General features: G+C 35.1%; 1 protein-coding gene across 1 annotated transcript; it reads right to left on the reverse strand.

The window, feature by feature from the left end:
* Window positions 1-4,241: 4,241 nt before the first annotated feature.
* Window positions 4,242-12,553, reverse strand: LOC129575445 (acyl-CoA Delta-9 desaturase-like). The gene is made up of 6 exons (XM_055459091.1): window positions 12,023-12,553; window positions 6,438-6,876; window positions 6,186-6,316; window positions 5,854-6,059; window positions 5,460-5,702; window positions 4,242-5,394 (listed from the first exon to the last, which is right to left on the reverse strand). The coding sequence occupies exons 2-6, from the start codon at window positions 6,865-6,867 to the stop codon at window positions 4,767-4,769; spliced, it is 1,638 nt and encodes a 545-aa protein (XP_055315066.1). The 5' UTR covers window positions 6,868-6,876; window positions 12,023-12,553; the 3' UTR covers window positions 4,242-4,766.
* Between the last annotated feature and the right edge of the window lie 5,559 nt (window positions 12,554-18,112).

Genomic DNA, 18,112 nt, shown 5'->3' on the forward strand with positions numbered 1-18,112 from the left:
AGCGACATTTGAGCAGCTCTGAAACGCATGAGTGATGGCTGATGGTTGGTCAACATTCCGGCTATGCTATCGGTCACACTGTTTGCTCGAACGTACTTGTCGAAATTCAGACTCGTGTATTTGTCTGTCGTATATACGGCAATGCCACGTTCCGTCATTTTGAGTCGATGCCGAATGTACTACTCCCAGTGCCTACCCAATGGCGATGGCATCACCGGATAGAGTGCACGATTTTTACGATCCCGCCTCTCTTCCTTGACAAAATCTTTGGTCCACCGCTTTCCCTGTCGATTTCGAACCGTTTGCTTCCTCCAGTAATGATACTGTTTGCTGCTGATCGTGTAGTTCGTCTAAGAAACGAAACAAAACAGAACAAAGAAAACCGTTTAGATAAAAATGACAATGACAATGGCATAACTTCGGTTTATCAAATGAACAATGCACGCTTCATATTGTTTACCTCTTTGCCAGTTTCAATGTTATGTACCGTTGTTGCGTTCCACGTATTCATACCCGGATCAGTTCCACCTTCATTGACAAACATTTTGTAGTTTTGAACAATGGCCTTTTTGTCCGATTCATTGTTGCTCATTTTCGTTTTGTCAATATTAAATTGTAGCGATACGGCTTGTCCATTTGAGAGAATTCGAAAACGGAACTTTTTTCTACTGCGACCGAGCCGACAGATTTTCCGCATATCAAAGTATTGATCCCTGGTTCTGATCTCGTCCTCTGTGATGTTGATTTCGTTGTATTTGCCTTGCTTTTTCGGTGCGATTTTAAGTCCACACAACAAAGAGTACAATGTCTTATTGTATAACGGATAGTGGGTACGAGTGAAACTGCAAATGGGAATCACTTCCAGATTTTTCACTCTCGGTGGCCCTTTCTCAATGTACTCATTTCCATTTTGGCCTCGATCTGTCGGCTGCTGGCCAAACGTGGAATGCTTTGTATACTGATACATGTATTTGGTTGGAACTCGGTTGACCGAAGCGCCATCTAAAGAACCGATGGCGAATTCGTTATGTCTGTATTCGTTATACTTCAGTATGACGTTTGACAGAACGGAGACACTTGATTGTATTGTCATTAGCCTTAGATTATCTAGGTGGTGTTTGCGCTCAATATCAGTTGTCAAAGTCAAAAAGAATAGGACCGTTGCTGCTGGCAAGTGCACGGACGGCGATTTTGACGTCGGCATCGTTTCAGCTCTTGAAACTCTTTGCGTTGGCATCGGCGTACTTCACGATATTCCTCGCAGGTGTTGAAATCATCAATTTTCCGCTGGAGGGAAATCCAGAATGCGATGCTCTTGAACCAGTTCTTCCCATTTGTGAATCGGCCGATGTTGTTGTTTGGTATGTCCCACCAACTGTTCTTCGTGACCATTTCAATCAACAAGGTACGCCGTGCTCACGTTTGGCAACATCATCCATGCCATTGATTTCAATATCGTCATTGCCATAAATTGCCAAACTAATCACACGGTTGATGTCGGCCTCTTCGTATCGAACAACCAACGAAGATTTGAACACTTTTACCCGCAGCCATTCGCGCAGGCGTTTCTTGCTATGCGTCTTCAAACTGTTTTTAGTGTTCGTTACGTACGGATCTATTAAATCATTCATCGCATTGCCGAAATTTTTCGCGTTGGGCCAAACCACTCGATGGCCAGCTGGTGCACCATTTCACGAAATTCCAGCGACATATCGTTCGTGTAGATGTAATCCTCCAGGACACCTGTTCGCCATCCAGCTCAAAAAATGCTTTGTCATTGTCGTCGAATGCGCGCTCACAACGGCAAAGGAACAACTGCGAGGCAAGTTCGCAAATTTTCGTTGCCATTATTGATTTGTCGGTGATGGCTGCAATCAACAAGTCACGGTATTCCGGCCGAAGAATGGCACGCAACTGCGTTTTGATGGTTCTTATGCCCGAATCTTTTTCATTTTCACCTTTGTCCTCCTTAATCACGTCCTCAAGCATCACAATTGGCTTCGGCTTCTTCCTTGATTTTTTGCGCTGGTAGCCCATCTGTAATTCAGGAGCAAGAAAAAAAACAGAAAAAAAATGAGGAAAATTAATCAGATATGATGTATTTTCTACCTAAAAACATTGACTAAATTACTTAATTTGAAAAAAAAAAGAAAAAAAAACAATCACTGTGAATCGAACAGTATGCACAACAAATGACTTGCCTTTTCAAATGCTCAGATCAATATGAATGTGCAACCGGCATCAGTTTGACACATCAAGCTGAATTTCACAACTTTCTTCAACGCGCTAATTTTCGTAGCGAAATTCGGATTTGACTGGTGTCGATGCAGAAACTCATGCAAAATATAATCTCATAACGGAACCAAAATAAACAAATACAACACCAAGCCACAGTAGCGAATGAGTCTGTTGTGTTGTGTTTCGTTGTGTGAAATAGAACAGATGTGTCGGTTCTGCTGTTTCTTTCTAATTCACGCGCCCAAAACGAAATCAATACACAAATCGAATTCTTGTAAGATTTTTTATTCAGTTCGTTCGGCACAGAGTTGTTTGGAATGGTTGTCATTTCAAATGTTTGAATTTGAAAGATGCTGGGTAGCGTTCCGAATATTCATACAGTTGGTTTACACTGAAATTTCAGTCGATTTTGACGGAAAAAAGACTAAAAACGTTACATCTTTTAACGTTAAAAATGACTAAATTGCGTTACATAAACATTCCCGTATTTATATAAATATAGTGATTCAATCTACTCATTTGAGTAAAAAGAAAATTTTCGAATTGAAAAAAAAACAAGTAATGCATCAAATGATTTTACAAATTTATTATACGAAACTCGCACTTTCCCATAGTATATTTCTTCCAAAAACGTAAAAAAAAAACAAAACCAGAAAAAAAATTCCATTGAAATTAGTGCTGAAATTCTAAAATATTCGGTAGTTGTATCCAAATATAGATGTCAACCACAGAGCGTAAATAAAATACATTTTACTGCGCAGAAGAGGAATCACATTGTAACCAAACATTTCTTATGTAGAAGATTTGTTAGATCTTGAGATGAAAAGTGTGACATTTTCTTTCGATTGCATTCGATTTTCCGTTATGCTCTGGGATTGTCAATTGTGAATCAAAAAATATCGTCTCGTTACTGATTCTCGAGGGATTTTTTGAAGATCAAATCACCGAGCAATTCGCTTGGAATTGCTCACACTCTACCAATGGATAAAAAAAAAAATCAATAACAATAAAGTACGTATTGTTAATGAAGATCCGAAATTTATGTGTTTTCATTCTGTTAACATTAAAATATGAATTTTTTATTCTTTTACACTTGACAGTATTTTCTTATCTTGACATTTGTTGTGGTCGATCTTTGGTCTCGAATTAAATCGCTTGCATTTTGATGAGTGAAAAAGAGAGTGACCAAAGATCGAATAGCGGTTTCGAATCGTTCTGGATAACACATTTTTTGACACACATACGAAGTCATAGGAAGAAGAAGAAAAAGAACGAAGCTGAAAACCGAAATCTTTGAAAAGTAAAAATATATAATTCAGTGTCTCATAATTAAGAAATATATCACTGAATGTTAAATTCAATGAATATTTTTAGTGTTTCTTATTTAAAGAATTCACAACACAAATCTGCAGCAATAAGTTTTTTCATTAAAAAATGATGATATTTATACTTTTTCGCCAAGGCACACAATGCCATCATGGACATTTTTCTCTCGTATGTATATATATATGGATGATATATATTTCTGGTGAATAGCCCAAAATAAACGTTCATAACAACTTGATTTCCTACTTCATAACCACTTGACTGAACTAGATTTGCTGCATAATTTTATGTTGAATTAAAAACACAAAATGCGATGTAATTTAACACACACATCTTCACTATATCGGTGAATGGCATTTTTTTGTAGTCCAAACATAGTAAAGAAGAAAAAAACTGTTGAATATTTTGATGTCTGATTGTAGGTTGGCTATAAATAATAACAACATTGTTTTGCAAAGGATTTTTTTCGCAATCTGAATAAAAGCATCTAAATTTAATGTCATTTCAATAAATTTGGAATTATACGTAACGGTAAAGACGTGGATGGGTAAAGTATAATTTCATGGTGCAGAGTACAAATGAAATCGGCAATGGGTCAACGTTAATGAAAATGTTTTGCGCAGACAATTTGATTTTAAGTGGAGAAATTGTGTGAAAGCGAGACCAAAGTTCAAAAATTACTTGTACGAAGAAAAACTATTCTTTATTTAAATTCATTAGTTTATTAATTAATTACAAAAAAAAAATATACACAATCGATTGCGATTGTATCAATCTTAAATCTATTTTATTCAAACTTATTCTGACAGCTGGCCTCGGATTGATTCTACCAAAGCAAAGGCCAAGAACTAATAGAAAATTAAACATTAGAACGGTATCACTCACATTTTGTAATTGTTTTTTTTTTTTTCACTAAAAATTAACAAATTTGTCTTAAAAACAATTTAAGTGCTACGAAGCCAATAAGTTCATAAAAATTGAATTTTTTTTTTGTTTCACCATGAAGACAAAACTGATATTTGGTCCTCATTCTAAATGTTTACGCAGTCAAAGCGTGCAAAGCTTTTTCTCTGTTTTTTTTTTCTAATTTTTATTTTACTTTTCATTCAACTTCATTAGTTGTTGTAAGATTTGTCCAAGTAAAATAGAAAAAAAGAGTTTTTCCAATCACGCGATTGGATGGAATCGTTTTTTTTTTTTTTTTAAATTTTTGCAAAAAGAGCACTATCAGCATCAACAATGTTTAATTTACTTTTGTCTGACAATGAACTCATCAATGGTTTGAACTCGGTATCATTATTATTGTTCAACTGTTTGATTGCCTTGTCACTTGCATCGCTAATGGTACCGATGATCTTTTCGGCTTCTGATTTTTCAACAATGTATTTTTTGATTTTTCCAGCATTCTCAAGAACATTCTCAATTTGTGATACACGGCGTTGACGCTCCTCAAGCTCTTCATTTTCACGTGACAACAATTCTTCATCTTTTTCATTTTTCGATAGTTCATCCTCGATAAGCGCATAACCTTCGGAGTTGATAATTTTCGGTTTTGGTGCGAAAATTGAGTTGTATGTTGGATTCGATGGATGTTTCCAGATGTTGAACAGTGTTGTGATTGCTCGTCGACCTTCATCGGTGCCGTACACTTTGTGTGAATTATCGCCAGTTCGCATGCAACGATTCTTAATCATATTGTTGGACGCTTCACGACGGTCAAAAATCAAACCGAAATTGGCCAGAACATCGATTAAAAATCCAGTGATATTCAATGGTGATCCAAGCTCTGATGCACGATAGTCCCATGGGAATGCATGATGATAATTGTGCCTATTAATATGAAACAATTGTTATTGATTTTTTGTTTTCCAATTGATATCTAATACAAAACTTACCATCCTTCACCAACAGCAAAGAACGCAACAACCAAGTTTTCAACGGGGAAAAGTGTTTTATCGAATGGACGGGTACCGTACAAATGAGCTGCTGAATTAACCAACCACGTGCAATTCAATGAAATAACGGCTCTGGAGAAGAAGCACGAAAACAATGCCACGATTGGATCTTCATTCCAGCAAAGAATTGGAATTGATGTTGGCAAGAGCAAAGCAAAAATGGTGTAAAGCAATTTGTAATGTCTGAACAATTAGATTTGGGAGAAAACAATGGAAAAATATTAGATATTTGTTAACGATTTAGTTATTCGAATATAAATCGACACACGCAAATGTTCGTCATACATATACAATCATTTAAGCCAGACGATTAACTGAACCAGACGATACTTACTCTTTTTGGAACATAATGTATTTGTCGGCTTCCAAGTCTGACATATCGATTTTCTTTCCGTATTCCAATACTTTTGGATGCTTCTTTGACATCAACCAGCCGACATGGCTGAAGAAAAATCCACGATTTGCATTATGAGGATCTGCGTCTGTGTCGGAATATTTGTGGTGCTGACGGTGATCACGAACCCATACATACAAGCAGTTCTATTTAAATTGAAAGAAATAATTTGTCATTAGGAATAAGGTTGGATTTGAAATGATTTCCGAACTAAAAAATAGTGTTTCATTTATTTTACGCCAAGCAGTAAATTCTTGGAATTTGTATCTTACCTGTCCAGCCAATGTGTGAAGCCACAAGAGGAATATTTTTAATGGAGTTTTTGCTTTGAATGATCGATGTGACCAAAGACGATGAGCTCCCATTGTGACACCCAATCCGGATCCATACATCAATATGAATGCTATTGCGGATGAGATAAAAAAAAAAAACAAAGCAATTAATTTCGCATCGAACGAGTGAAAACACAAAATTTTTGGCGTAAATACGATACACAAGTGAAATGGTCAACAATATGTACTTACTGTAAACGATTGAGTATACACGTACATATCCTAACAATGTCATGAAAATACCGACGAGTGCGCAAATGTGTAGGATCAGGAAACCGATGGCATTTTCCCAAACGATTTGTCGCTTGAAGTTAAAATCTGTGCCGATCTCCGATGGCAGAATGGGTGTTTTTGCTCCGACTTCTTTAAGTTTATCGAGTGCTTCGTCATGTGGTAAAACTGTGGTTTCCTCGAGAATTTCCTTTACAGCTGGACCCAATGTCGAAACGTCTGCATCAAAATCTTTCTCAACATCCGAGTCGATGCAGTCGGAGAACTTTTCATTGTTATTGTTGTTGTTGTTGTTGTTATTCAGTAAATCGGATGAGGATGACTGATTTGATAGATTTCCAAGTTTACGTCGACGGATCGAGGCATCAAAAGCTTCTGATTCAATTGCCATTTTTAATTGCTAAAACAAAAGGAGACGGAAAATATTACAATCCAAACGAGTTGAGGTATTGTATAAGCTTTTCTGCGAAATCTTCTACAACGACAAAAAAAATCGATATAAACAACAACAAAAGCTTGTCTCCAAGCCTCGCCAAATGCCAACGGTAAAAAAGCACAGCAACTACCATTTGATTGTAAATGTCAAAGTATGCTATACTATACGAAACGCTTTTAATGATATACACGTTTAAGTGATTCTTTGAGGTCAAAGTGTTGTGTTTAGAATTATGTGATTTAAAATTGATTATGTTATAAAGAAACACACGACAGTTTTTTTTTTCCCCGCTTCATTTGTATTTCGGTGCGCGCCAAAGCGACTGAGGTATGTTTCGATTGTATCAGAGTTTGATGGATATAGGTAGCCGAAGTCGCACCAAAGTTACTGGTTTTCTTTTCTAATTCTTGCTCTTGGACTTTTCTATTCATTGAGCCTAGCACATTGACCTTGGGGTGAACATAATAAATTGCATCGCAAGTAACACCATTGAACATTTTGAATTTCGGTTAAGTTCAATGACAATCACATTTTTTTCAGGCTTGGTAAAAGCGTGCCATTGTATGTGTGCGAAACATGTTTTGTGATTCGTTCAATCGATTCGAATAATTCCGCGGAAACTTTCACCGAACACAATCCATTTTCTTGGTATACGATCAAATTTCGGAGAAGATTTCCGTGAAACGTCGATATCGAGCGAATTTCGTACGGCCATATCTGATAATTTATCACAGTTGCTCAAATGTGAAATGAAACCAGTTTGCACACAGCTTTTCCTATCGAACATAACCGATGATTCTTTTCTACTTTTTTGACTATCTCTCTTTCTCTCTCTCTCTCTCTCTCTCTCTCTCTCTCCTTTACTCGACCAATGAAATGTATGCGATAGCGCTTATTTCGCATTCAAAGTGGAATCGTAATGAAGAAGAGTCATTTCAGACGAGATTAAAATTTGAGTTTCGAATCCATTCGACAGACTGAGAGAGAAAGAAAAGATTCAACCAGACAATAAAACTGATAACTGCCGCATAAACGAGTTTTGGTCACGCGTCGAATATGAGAACAAGAGAGGAGAACAAAAAATTGGCACATTTATACAAGAGGCAAACTGTTTACCTCATTTTTTTTTCTAAAAAATTATGTATCGTGTTGGCATTTTTGTATATGAGGCAATGACTTTTCGCGAATACGATTTAGATCGAAACCAAGTGCTTCTTGGTTCATTCACACGCACGTTCACATACATTTCTTTTATTTCATGCCGAAATCATTTTTCCATTCGTTCGATCGGTCTGGTTTTATCACTTTCCTATTTAGCATTTGTGATGGATTATGTGGTCGCAAATTTTGCAGAATAACATTTTTATTGATGTTTTACTCATTTGAAACGCACTAAACATTCCAAATGCTACCAATAGCGCTTTTTTCGGAAATAACCTTAAGATTATGATTACGGATTTTGCCTAATGGTTGAACTCTATTGATTTATGTTGGTATAATAGCCGGTTTATATTAGCATTTTATAATCTTGAAAATTTTAACCGAGAATGTTCAACTTTATTCAAGATTCATTGAATGAGTTCGCTTTTAAGATGGGGAGATCGTTGTTGATTTCGGCGTCCGGTTAGCTACGTTTGAGCACCGTTGCGTGTTATCGCCAACAATACACAGCTTGCACACAGTAACAAAGGCAACAGATTAAAGCCGACAACGACAACGACAACCAAACGCATGTTGTCTTCTAACACGAACCAAAGTGTGTATATCCCATTAGTTTTTTTGTGTTTGCTTTCTTGTTTTTCTTTTCCCTCTCTTTTAGTTTCATTGTGTTTTCGAAGTCATTAGTCAACTGAATCAATGGAGCGCCCTATTAAAAATTCATGTATGATGTGGTTCGCGTGTATAGTCCATTTCAAATCTTTAATCGACATCGACTTTGATTCATCAAGGTGATGAAGTGAACGAACAGCTCATAGCCACCACAGAGATTTCCCAAAGAGAAAAAAAGACGTTTCTAATGCCAAACATTGGCACGTTTGAATGCACACGACATGTGAGTCAAGCTTCACCAGTTCCGCATTCTGGTGATAAGGCAAATTTATTACGCAAGTTTAACAGCGCGATGCGCTGATCACAAGACAAAAAGCGGTGTATTTTATAGTTGTGCGCAACGTACGATCAATATCTATTCGGTTTGGAATCGATTTGATGCCATTGAATCATCAATACCATGCGAATCGAACACGCGTTTCGAAATGTGTTTGCTGTACGTATGAACTTTGTAATGAATTATCAGTAGTTACAAGCGAAAAAGTTTTTTTCTTTGGTCGAAAGGTCATAGAAAATACAGAATACTATATGCGTACACGAACATGAAAAATAAAAGAAATTAACACACGAAGATTCACCGAAGAGCACAAACGAAAACCAAATTATAACAAAAACACACAAACGATTCAATATATTGAAAAAAAAACACGAAAACGGCACTATACTGGTTTATTAGTACAATTGTAAAAATATAAAAGTACGCACATTTTTCTTCATTTCGGCTTCGAAATCTTTTCAAATTGACCCATATGATGTGATATGTTGATGTTCACATGTATTACCCAAGTCCAATCCTAACTTAAGTTGATTACTGGTTTTTCGAATTTATTTATTTTTTTTTTTCTTTGCTTTTCTCTTCTTCTCCTCTCTGTTGTGTGTGCGTTCCGAAAAACCTTATACAAGCCTTTAATTCATAACAATCATTTTACGCCACTTCCATTGTTCGCACCGAATTATGGCAGTTTAGTAATAGTATTAATTTGTTTTTTCTTAACATGCTTAAAGAAATTTCAAGCCGTGCCTACACTAAAATTGCTACAGAAATTGTATGTGCACGATAAGTTGATTTGAGCTTGGAATTTCGATATGGTATGGTCCTTGGTTCTATTGAGAAATGGACATCATTTCTGTGTTACCCTCTCTCACTCTCCTCTTATTAAGCGTTATGTGCTATAGTTTATAAATCACGGCTAAGAAAAGTGAAAACAGTGCACACTCGTGAAATGTGTAAGAGAAAGATTGACCGCATCGAATGATATGTCTATCATTTTGGAAAAGTGAGTGTGTTGCAAGAATTGAACAGCTGATTCATTAAATTGGTTGTTGTTATTTTGCGGAATTTTCGGTTTGAAAGAGGTTAGCGATGGGTAGGTGGTTCATTTACCTTGATAAGATTCACACTTTGTAATCGGTTTTTTTTTTTTATTATGAAAATAACGAAAAATTCAAAGTGTTGATACAAACGCAGAGTGATTAAGACTTAGCCTTGAAGTGTTGTGTTGTGCTGTACTGCTTTGAATAAGCAGTGATGCGATTTCAAGTCTCTTTTATTTTCAATTCATTTAAGTTCAACTCAATAAGTGCGCTTGTACTCTTTGCATAACACTTGTGTGCTCGCATTGCTCAGGTTTTCTTTAGCTTGATGAGATATGTGTTGTTGTTGTCATTCAAAAGAGAGGCGCTTGTGAAATGTGTTGGCATTTAATTTAAAACGCTTTGTGAAGAATTGCATTTGCACAAAAAAAAAAAAAAACAACAAATTGAAAACTATTATTTACGTTTGGAAATTGCGGAAAAACTTTGGGCTTTGGTTCGTTGCGGAATATTTAAATGATGCTATACAGAAGCGGTTTCTGTTTGCTTGCTGTCAGCACACTAATGAATGGTGTGAAATGATGATGGCATGTCGAAGACATAACCTGAAAAAATACACACAAAAATCTGTTTTTTCCGTTTGCTTGGATTGCTTCTCATTAGCGTTAAAGATAAAGGTTACATTTTTTACTTTTTTATAATTTCTTTCGATCATTTGACATCCGTATGACCCAATATAGAATATGCGAACATTGCGGTTTTTATTGGGTGGGAAAAATTAATGCCCTTTTGGGATTTCAGAAACTTTTTTTTTTTTCTTTTTCTTCTGTGTTACGCTAATGTGTATGTATAATACACACCACCAAAAAAAAAAAAGATTGTTTTGAATATTGAACTCTGTTTAGCATAATTTTAATCAATCTGCAAGGTGAATTCCCTCTCTCATTCTCAAACATTTTTCATTTGCTTGAACAACAAAGTAACAAGTGGATAGTTTTAAAAGAAATATTTGGATATATGTAAATAACATTTCAATTATGAATTATTTGAGTCACCTAACTATGAGTCACCAACGCATTTGACACAAAACGGGAGAATCTATTTCTAGGTGTCAAAATGTTTCATATTTACGATTATCTAATACTATATTTATTCAGAGAAATCCCCATTTGTCTATTTGCATAACTTCATTATTATAATATTGTTTTGTCTATTTTGGTGCGAAAGGGATTCCTGAACGAAACTACAACAACAACAATAACAACAGAACAATAATCGAATGATCTAGGATACATTGACCACTTGGATTATTTATTCTTAATATACATACTTGAGCATGCGTAATTTAAAGTTCTGAAATTCATCATTGTCTCATGTGAACTTGTTTTCTATCAATAGATTATTAGAATTTATCTGAACTAGGACCAGACGATTAGTTTTGCATAAACTTTTCTGTGCCGTGTTCATATGAAAAAATAAAAAGAAGAATTTCGATTATGCTATTCTGGAAATTCCAGTTACGTATTAAACGATTTGATTACATAATCAGGAAGTGGACGAGAACAACCATTGGAAAGCTAATGTGATCAGTTAAACATGAGTTGATCTTACGACCGTATTTCCAGTGATATCATCGATAGTATCGCTCTCAAAATTACGGTTGCTTGGCAAGGAGCAAAGATTACTTCCCTAATTTACAAATGCTATTCTCACAATCATTCGATCCCATATTGATGACAACTTCGCTCGAAATACAAGAATTGCCGGAATTGTGAAATTCATTCGCAGGCGCAGGCACACACACACACACACACACACACTCCTACCACGTCAGTATACATTCGTTCTATCACAGTGCCCCCAAGAGCCTTATACTCAACCATAAAGAGTTTGTTGCGGGACTTGTTGCTTCGAAATAATTTAATATTTGGAATACTGAAAATGTGAGAATTTTAAGTTGTCTTACCTTTAAGTGGTATTCTCTGATGATATTTTTATTAAGATGATAGTTTTCAGATCAATTTGATCGTTTGAATGTTCAGTTTAATTTTTTTTCGTTTAGAAAGTTCTCAGATGCCAATTGATTGTTACGCGTAAAACATTAGTTAGTAATCCGTGTAGGCACTTTGCACATTTTGAATAAGATAAACGTCAACTCAATTCCACTTTTCCTTCTTTTCAAATCACTTTTTTCAACGTATATTCCTGGTCACTTCTCTGAAAATCCGATCGAAAATTCAGTACTTAATTCACTGCTTTTGCAGAAAACGTTGAATGAATTCGGATTTTTGTTCGTTTTTCGTTCAAAGAAAAACCAACAACAAAAGAATCGTCTAATAAACACTTTTTTGATATTTTGTTTCGCTCAGTTGAAATACACAATAAAATCCAACCGGGCTTGTGGAAAAGACAATTCTTAACGATAACAACAGTTACCGCTAGAGATGCTATGCTATCAGACGTGATCGTATCGATGTTATGAATTTGAATGAATGACTCAATGTTCGATACAAAACTATATATACCAACTCCTTCTCAACGAAAACGACTACCGCACTGGTTATGGTTCGCAACATATGTACATATGTGTGATACGTCACACATCGGTTGTATACCACATTGAATTCAATACATTCACACATTCATGGGCACCATGCGAGAGCGCAAACATTCCAGTATGCAATAGCTCACTGTGCAAATTGGGAATTATTGGTGCTAGATCAACGTGTGAGCAACATACACAGATCTAGCTCTAACTTTTTAAACTGGTCCTTTATCGATATGGTATTTTCGTTGTTGGTCATTCTTTTTGGTAATTTTCAAAATTCAAAACCGTCATCAAACCAAAATTCTTCCTGCAAAAAAAGGCCATAGAAACCGAAATGTGTTTTCACAATCCAATCCAGAAGAAACACAAACCGAAACATATTTTTTGTTTAACGAACATGTTTGCGTTATCATTTAGCACATTGACTGAAATGAAGCTGTCTTTTCCTCAAACCAACATTCAGCATTTTGACCCATCCATCAACACCTGTCTTTTAACACCTAAATATAAATAAACGATTGGTCAATATTAAGGAAAAAAAAAACCGCATTGATCAATAGACGATAAGGATACGATCATCGTGCGATTATTACGCAATATTTCACAAATGCGTAGTGCATCATTGTATATTTGGCACGAACTATTAGATTTAGAATATTTTTGCTCATTTTTTCTTCTTTTTCCTCCTCATTTCTTCAATAGAGACTCACCATCACACACCGGTGTGTGATACGGTGATACGATCAATTTATACCTGACAACCAGTTACAGGTATTGTTTGTTGTAAAATTACTAATGATTTTTCCGTACGACAAGTTTGTGTGCTTCCCATACCTCACGATGAAAAACACATGCTCTATTGTATTGTAACTTGGTTTGTAAACTAGAATGCAAATGCGCACAGCAATTATGGCGAATTATGGAAATGCCAACATGAGTAGTTGAGTGTGCTGTGCATATGGGTGACGACGTGCATTACACCCTCTTGTGTTTACACGACATTTTATTGGAATTTAAATTGAGATCCGTTACATTGTCATATGATCCTCATTCATTTCGCCGAAAACAAGACATTTTGCTTGGACCATTTTAAACAAAAACAAACCACAACACCAACAATTTATAGTCCAACACAACCGACACACCGCAATCACCAAAAAAAAAAAAAAAAAATATGTGAATAGAAATTGTTGCATTCACATCCATCTATTTTTGTTCCCTTCAAAGAGTAAGCATATAATTTTTCCAATTATAAATAAATATTACTCACAATATTTGTTATAGTTGGTATAAGCCATTCAGCACTAGTTTGTTTATTTTTCGGTGTCTTTGTTCGTACGTGTGTACTTTTCTATGGCTCTTTCTTAATTTTAACGAGAAAAAAAGAAACTTTTTTTTTTTTTCGTAAATATTCGCGCATTGTAAAGTGCGCTCTTATGTTTATGCTGGATTAGTATGGTAAACATAGCAGATTTTTCACATTAGATGGGTTCAAAAGCAAAATATTAAAAATTTAAAGAAAAAATATATGAAAGAAATATTTTGTTTTGCCATCATTACGTTGCCATTCTTTTTTTCTGCTTCATTTTCGAAGTTATCTTTAGCACACGAATGAGCAATAATATGTACGCTTGCAAGTTGTGCGTTCGCACTACAAAAATGAGGTGTACGTTTAAATATACTCTTTAAAAAGATATACATTAGGCCCCAAATATCGTTCCTATGTGTATGTGTGTGCGAAGAAACATTTGCACATACGAAAAGAAAACACACTTTAAAGTGTTTTGTTTGTTGTTCAAAAGAGAGAAGAAAGAAAGAGAGAGGAAAAAAAAAACTCAACAGATATCAGCATTTATTGATACATTCGACATAATTTGAATAGCCCAACGCTGAGAGATTTTGTATTTGAGTTCACCATTGTCTCAAACACACAAAACTGGTTGGCAATTAGTGTACCGAATGGTTAGAAAAAGGTTATGCAAAGTGATGTCAACATCAACAATTATACCGTTTGGTCACGAATGTGTTAGAGTGCGAATATTATGTTTGGGCACATGCTTGTGGTGTATGTGTTCTGTGCATATATGTGTGATTGGCAAGAGCGTACAGAATTTTTCCCCTTTCAAACTCAAGAAACAATTTCCCAATTTCACAAATTAAAATAGCTACATTAGAAATGTTTCTTTTGTAAACTGTTCCCAGATTAGCGGGGTGAATGTCATTTTCAATTGGATTGCATTTCGACAGCTCTTGGATATTTCAGCATCAGCACAGAATTTGCAACAAAGACTCGAAAAGCCACATAAACAATGTTCGCAACGATTTTCATTTAATTCTTGATCTTGAAATGAGAATTTCAGTTTTTTCTTCGTTTTAATTAGGTTAGGAGCAAGAAATTTGTTTTTTTTCTTCTCCCTAATGGTTCCATTAATTTATTATTCATGTTATGGAAGTAAATGGAACAAATTACATTATTTTCAACAATTTTTTATTTCATGTGTTTATTATTATCTTCAGTCCTTGCACGATGTAAATGCGTTTCAAAAGACATATTCATGGAATATTAGGTTTCATTAATACGTTTTTTCTCACTTTTATTGTGCAGCTCATAATACGTTCAAATCGATATTAATTCGTGGAAAATTGCTTGCATATTGTAAAATGTATATGTTTTGAAGGATTTTGGAATTAATTTAGTGTATAGAGTATGTTCGAATGTGAGCCTAAAACTAATGTTCGTTGAAGTTTACAATTTTGTTGTTGAAATTTTTTTTTTTTCGTTCGTTTGGACCATAGCTAATCAATAATGAACGAAGCAATCAATTTTTGCACTTTCATAATGATTCTAGATATAATTACCGATTAACCCACAAAAAAGCTACGAAGAGTCGCAGTTTTATCGCTTCTAGAACCTGGTTTGTCAATATGTAAAAAAAACAAATCCGAATAATGTATGCATAGATGTTATGATGACATATTAGCAGTCAATAGCTGTTTACGAGATTCTCGGTTTTCAATTTTCCCATTTTTATTATAACTCAGAACCAACCGCCACAAAATGCAATTACATTTCCAAATGATTTATCACAAAATATATGTGTGAATGTGTGCGCGAGTCGTGGTATGCAGTTTACAATTGGATATTTTATTTCGTTGAATTTTTACATCAATAAAGTATGTAAATTATTTAGATGTCATTGTCGCCCAATTGGATAAGAGCGAGAGAAATTTGTAAATGGTTTCTGATTTCGATTAGATTCACAAAAAAGAAATAAGTATCTGAGTCCAAGTAAAGAAGAAAAATCGAAAAATGATGTCACCTTGCCGGATTAATAACCTTTTCGCAAATGCGATACGCGCCAGCACTGTTTGAGATTACGCTTAATGATACTTTATGTCCCTTTCGTTTGGTGTTCGCGCTTCAGCTAACTTGTCGCTGAACAGACAACGTTGTCCTCATGGACGACACATTTTTAAAAGCACGAGACTCGATTATATTTACTCACACAACTAATTTTTTTTTCATCGTTGATTTATGGTTTTTTTCTCTTCGTATGTGCTGTATTTCTGACGAGAAAAGAGCCGAATTGAAACAGAAACCGACGACCATTCACGCAGCGAATATGTCATTGAATTCGTTCAAACAGATGCTGTTAGATGACGTAGTATGCGATATGTTGGACACACATTAGTTTATAATAGTTGAGGCCAATTTGTTCGTCATCTATTGCTCACGGCACAAATCCAATCTGCATAAAATCAGATGATACTTTTGTTGTAACAGCTTTGTTATACTTTTTTTTTTTTTCTTTGGTATTGCTGTGAATTCCCCGCCAGCAATGATAAAACGATGAAAAATTCAACTGTTAACTGTTAATTATTGTGTTGAAGGAATTCATTTCAAATACAAGCCCGATTCGATGCACATATCGTACACACATTGTAATGATGCTAATTAATTTTTGACATTTCGAAAACAAATCGCTTCACGCTTGGGATTGAAATTTAGAGCGTCCAACGTTGTCGTCATCATAGTCTTTTTCTTCTTTTCTTTGTTCGTCTTGTGTCTTTGTTATCACTGAGCAATGATTCATCTCGTAACCTCTCCATCGATCTAAGAATGAATTAAATCAACAATATAATGTAATGGCAACAAATCATCCGACAATCGATGTTCACTCTCGCGTATTTTGTATTTGACTTGGAATGAGATAACTCGTTTGAACTTAGGTGAACTCACTTTTATGATTGAGTGAGCCGCCTCGTTTCTTTTTTTTTTTTTTTTTTTTTCTCATTACGATCTTATGGTTTGGCATGGCATTGCTTGCTGTTACGTTTCAAATGAACTCTATGGGAAAATGAATTTCGTTATTAATAATGATAATAGTCGAACCATTTTATGCGTCACTTTATCGATCATACAACGGAATACCCACCTGACGCACCAAACAGTAAATCAATCATTTGAACGACTTTTTTCCAATGCGGTTATGAATTCACATTAAATTCGAGGTTGACTTACGTACAATCATCCACCAATCATACAAATATCGTCGGATGAAATAAGAGAAGGTATTTCCGTTCAAAAAGTGTCGTTATTCTAAGCACAAAATTTAATGAAACCGTAATAGAAAAAATGTCTATAGAAAAAAAAATCACATTGGTTCTTACTTTGGTAGGTCAGATAGCTTAGAAAAGTTATTTTTAACCAAAAGAACTAGTTGTTTTGCATCATTACAAAGTTCGTAAAGGTCTTGTTGATGTATCACATTCAATAAATCGGTACTATTTTTAGCACCGGAAAAGTTCATTTGCTAGTTGTTGTTGTTTTTTGTTTCAAATTTATTTTTGCACCAAATTAGATTTTGATCAGGAACTGAATCAATATCGAATACAGAAAAGGTTGATTTTTTCCTATAATTCATCATGAGAAATACGCGAATGATGTGGAATGCAAACTGTGCATCGATTAAAAATTAAGTCTGAATCATTCTGATTCTGATTCTTCTGCCATTCTTTAGAACTTGACTTTCTGCTGTTGCATGGCATTTGTCACGTACACACGTTCTTTTCACATTTAACTCGGCTGCAGCTTTAATGACCAAGTTTTAATGTAAAATATGAGCATGGCGCGTAATATCAATGTAAAAGACCGGAAAGCGGACCACTGCGAATATAGTGTTATGTGGGTTCTCAAGATAACAAGCATGTTTTGGCGAAGAAGAAAGAATTCTTGTAAATTTTTAAGCCCAATCAGTAAGGTAAAGGTTTTTTTTTCTTTCTTCACGTGTTAGCTCTGCAAATCAGCACGTATTCATTTCATCTCATATGGGTATTCAACGAAATGGGTTTTTCAAATCCAACAGGAAACAAGTTAAATTATTCTATTTAATTATAATAACTTCAGTTGTGGCATTTGGATAAAACTTAGACCTCTTCCGATTCGTGCAAAAAAAAAAAAGATGAGCGTTTTATGGGTACTGAAAAACCCAAATCTTTTATTCAATT

Source organism: Sitodiplosis mosellana, unplaced genomic scaffold, assembly GCF_009176505.1.
Source record: "Sitodiplosis mosellana isolate CC-2019 unplaced genomic scaffold, AAFC_SMos_1.0 Smas_scaffold_6167, whole genome shotgun sequence".
In the NCBI taxonomy this organism is placed as follows: Eukaryota; Metazoa; Arthropoda; class Insecta; order Diptera; family Cecidomyiidae; genus Sitodiplosis; species Sitodiplosis mosellana.

What these genes read in the sequence shown, in the direction of transcription:
- LOC129575445 (XM_055459091.1), bottom strand. Translation starts at nt 6,867, where the DNA reads ATGGCAATTGAATCAGAAGCTTTTGATGCCTCGATCCGTCGACGTAAA. An exon ending in TTCACACATTGGCTGGACAG is followed by an intron (nt 6,060 to 6,185) that starts GTAAGATACAAA and finishes CAATTTAAATAG; the next exon opens with AACTGCTTGTATGTATGGGT. An exon ending in TACATTATGTTCCAAAAAGA is followed by an intron (nt 5,703 to 5,853) that starts GTAAGTATCGTC and finishes CTAATTGTTCAG; the next exon opens with ACATTACAAATTGCTTTACA.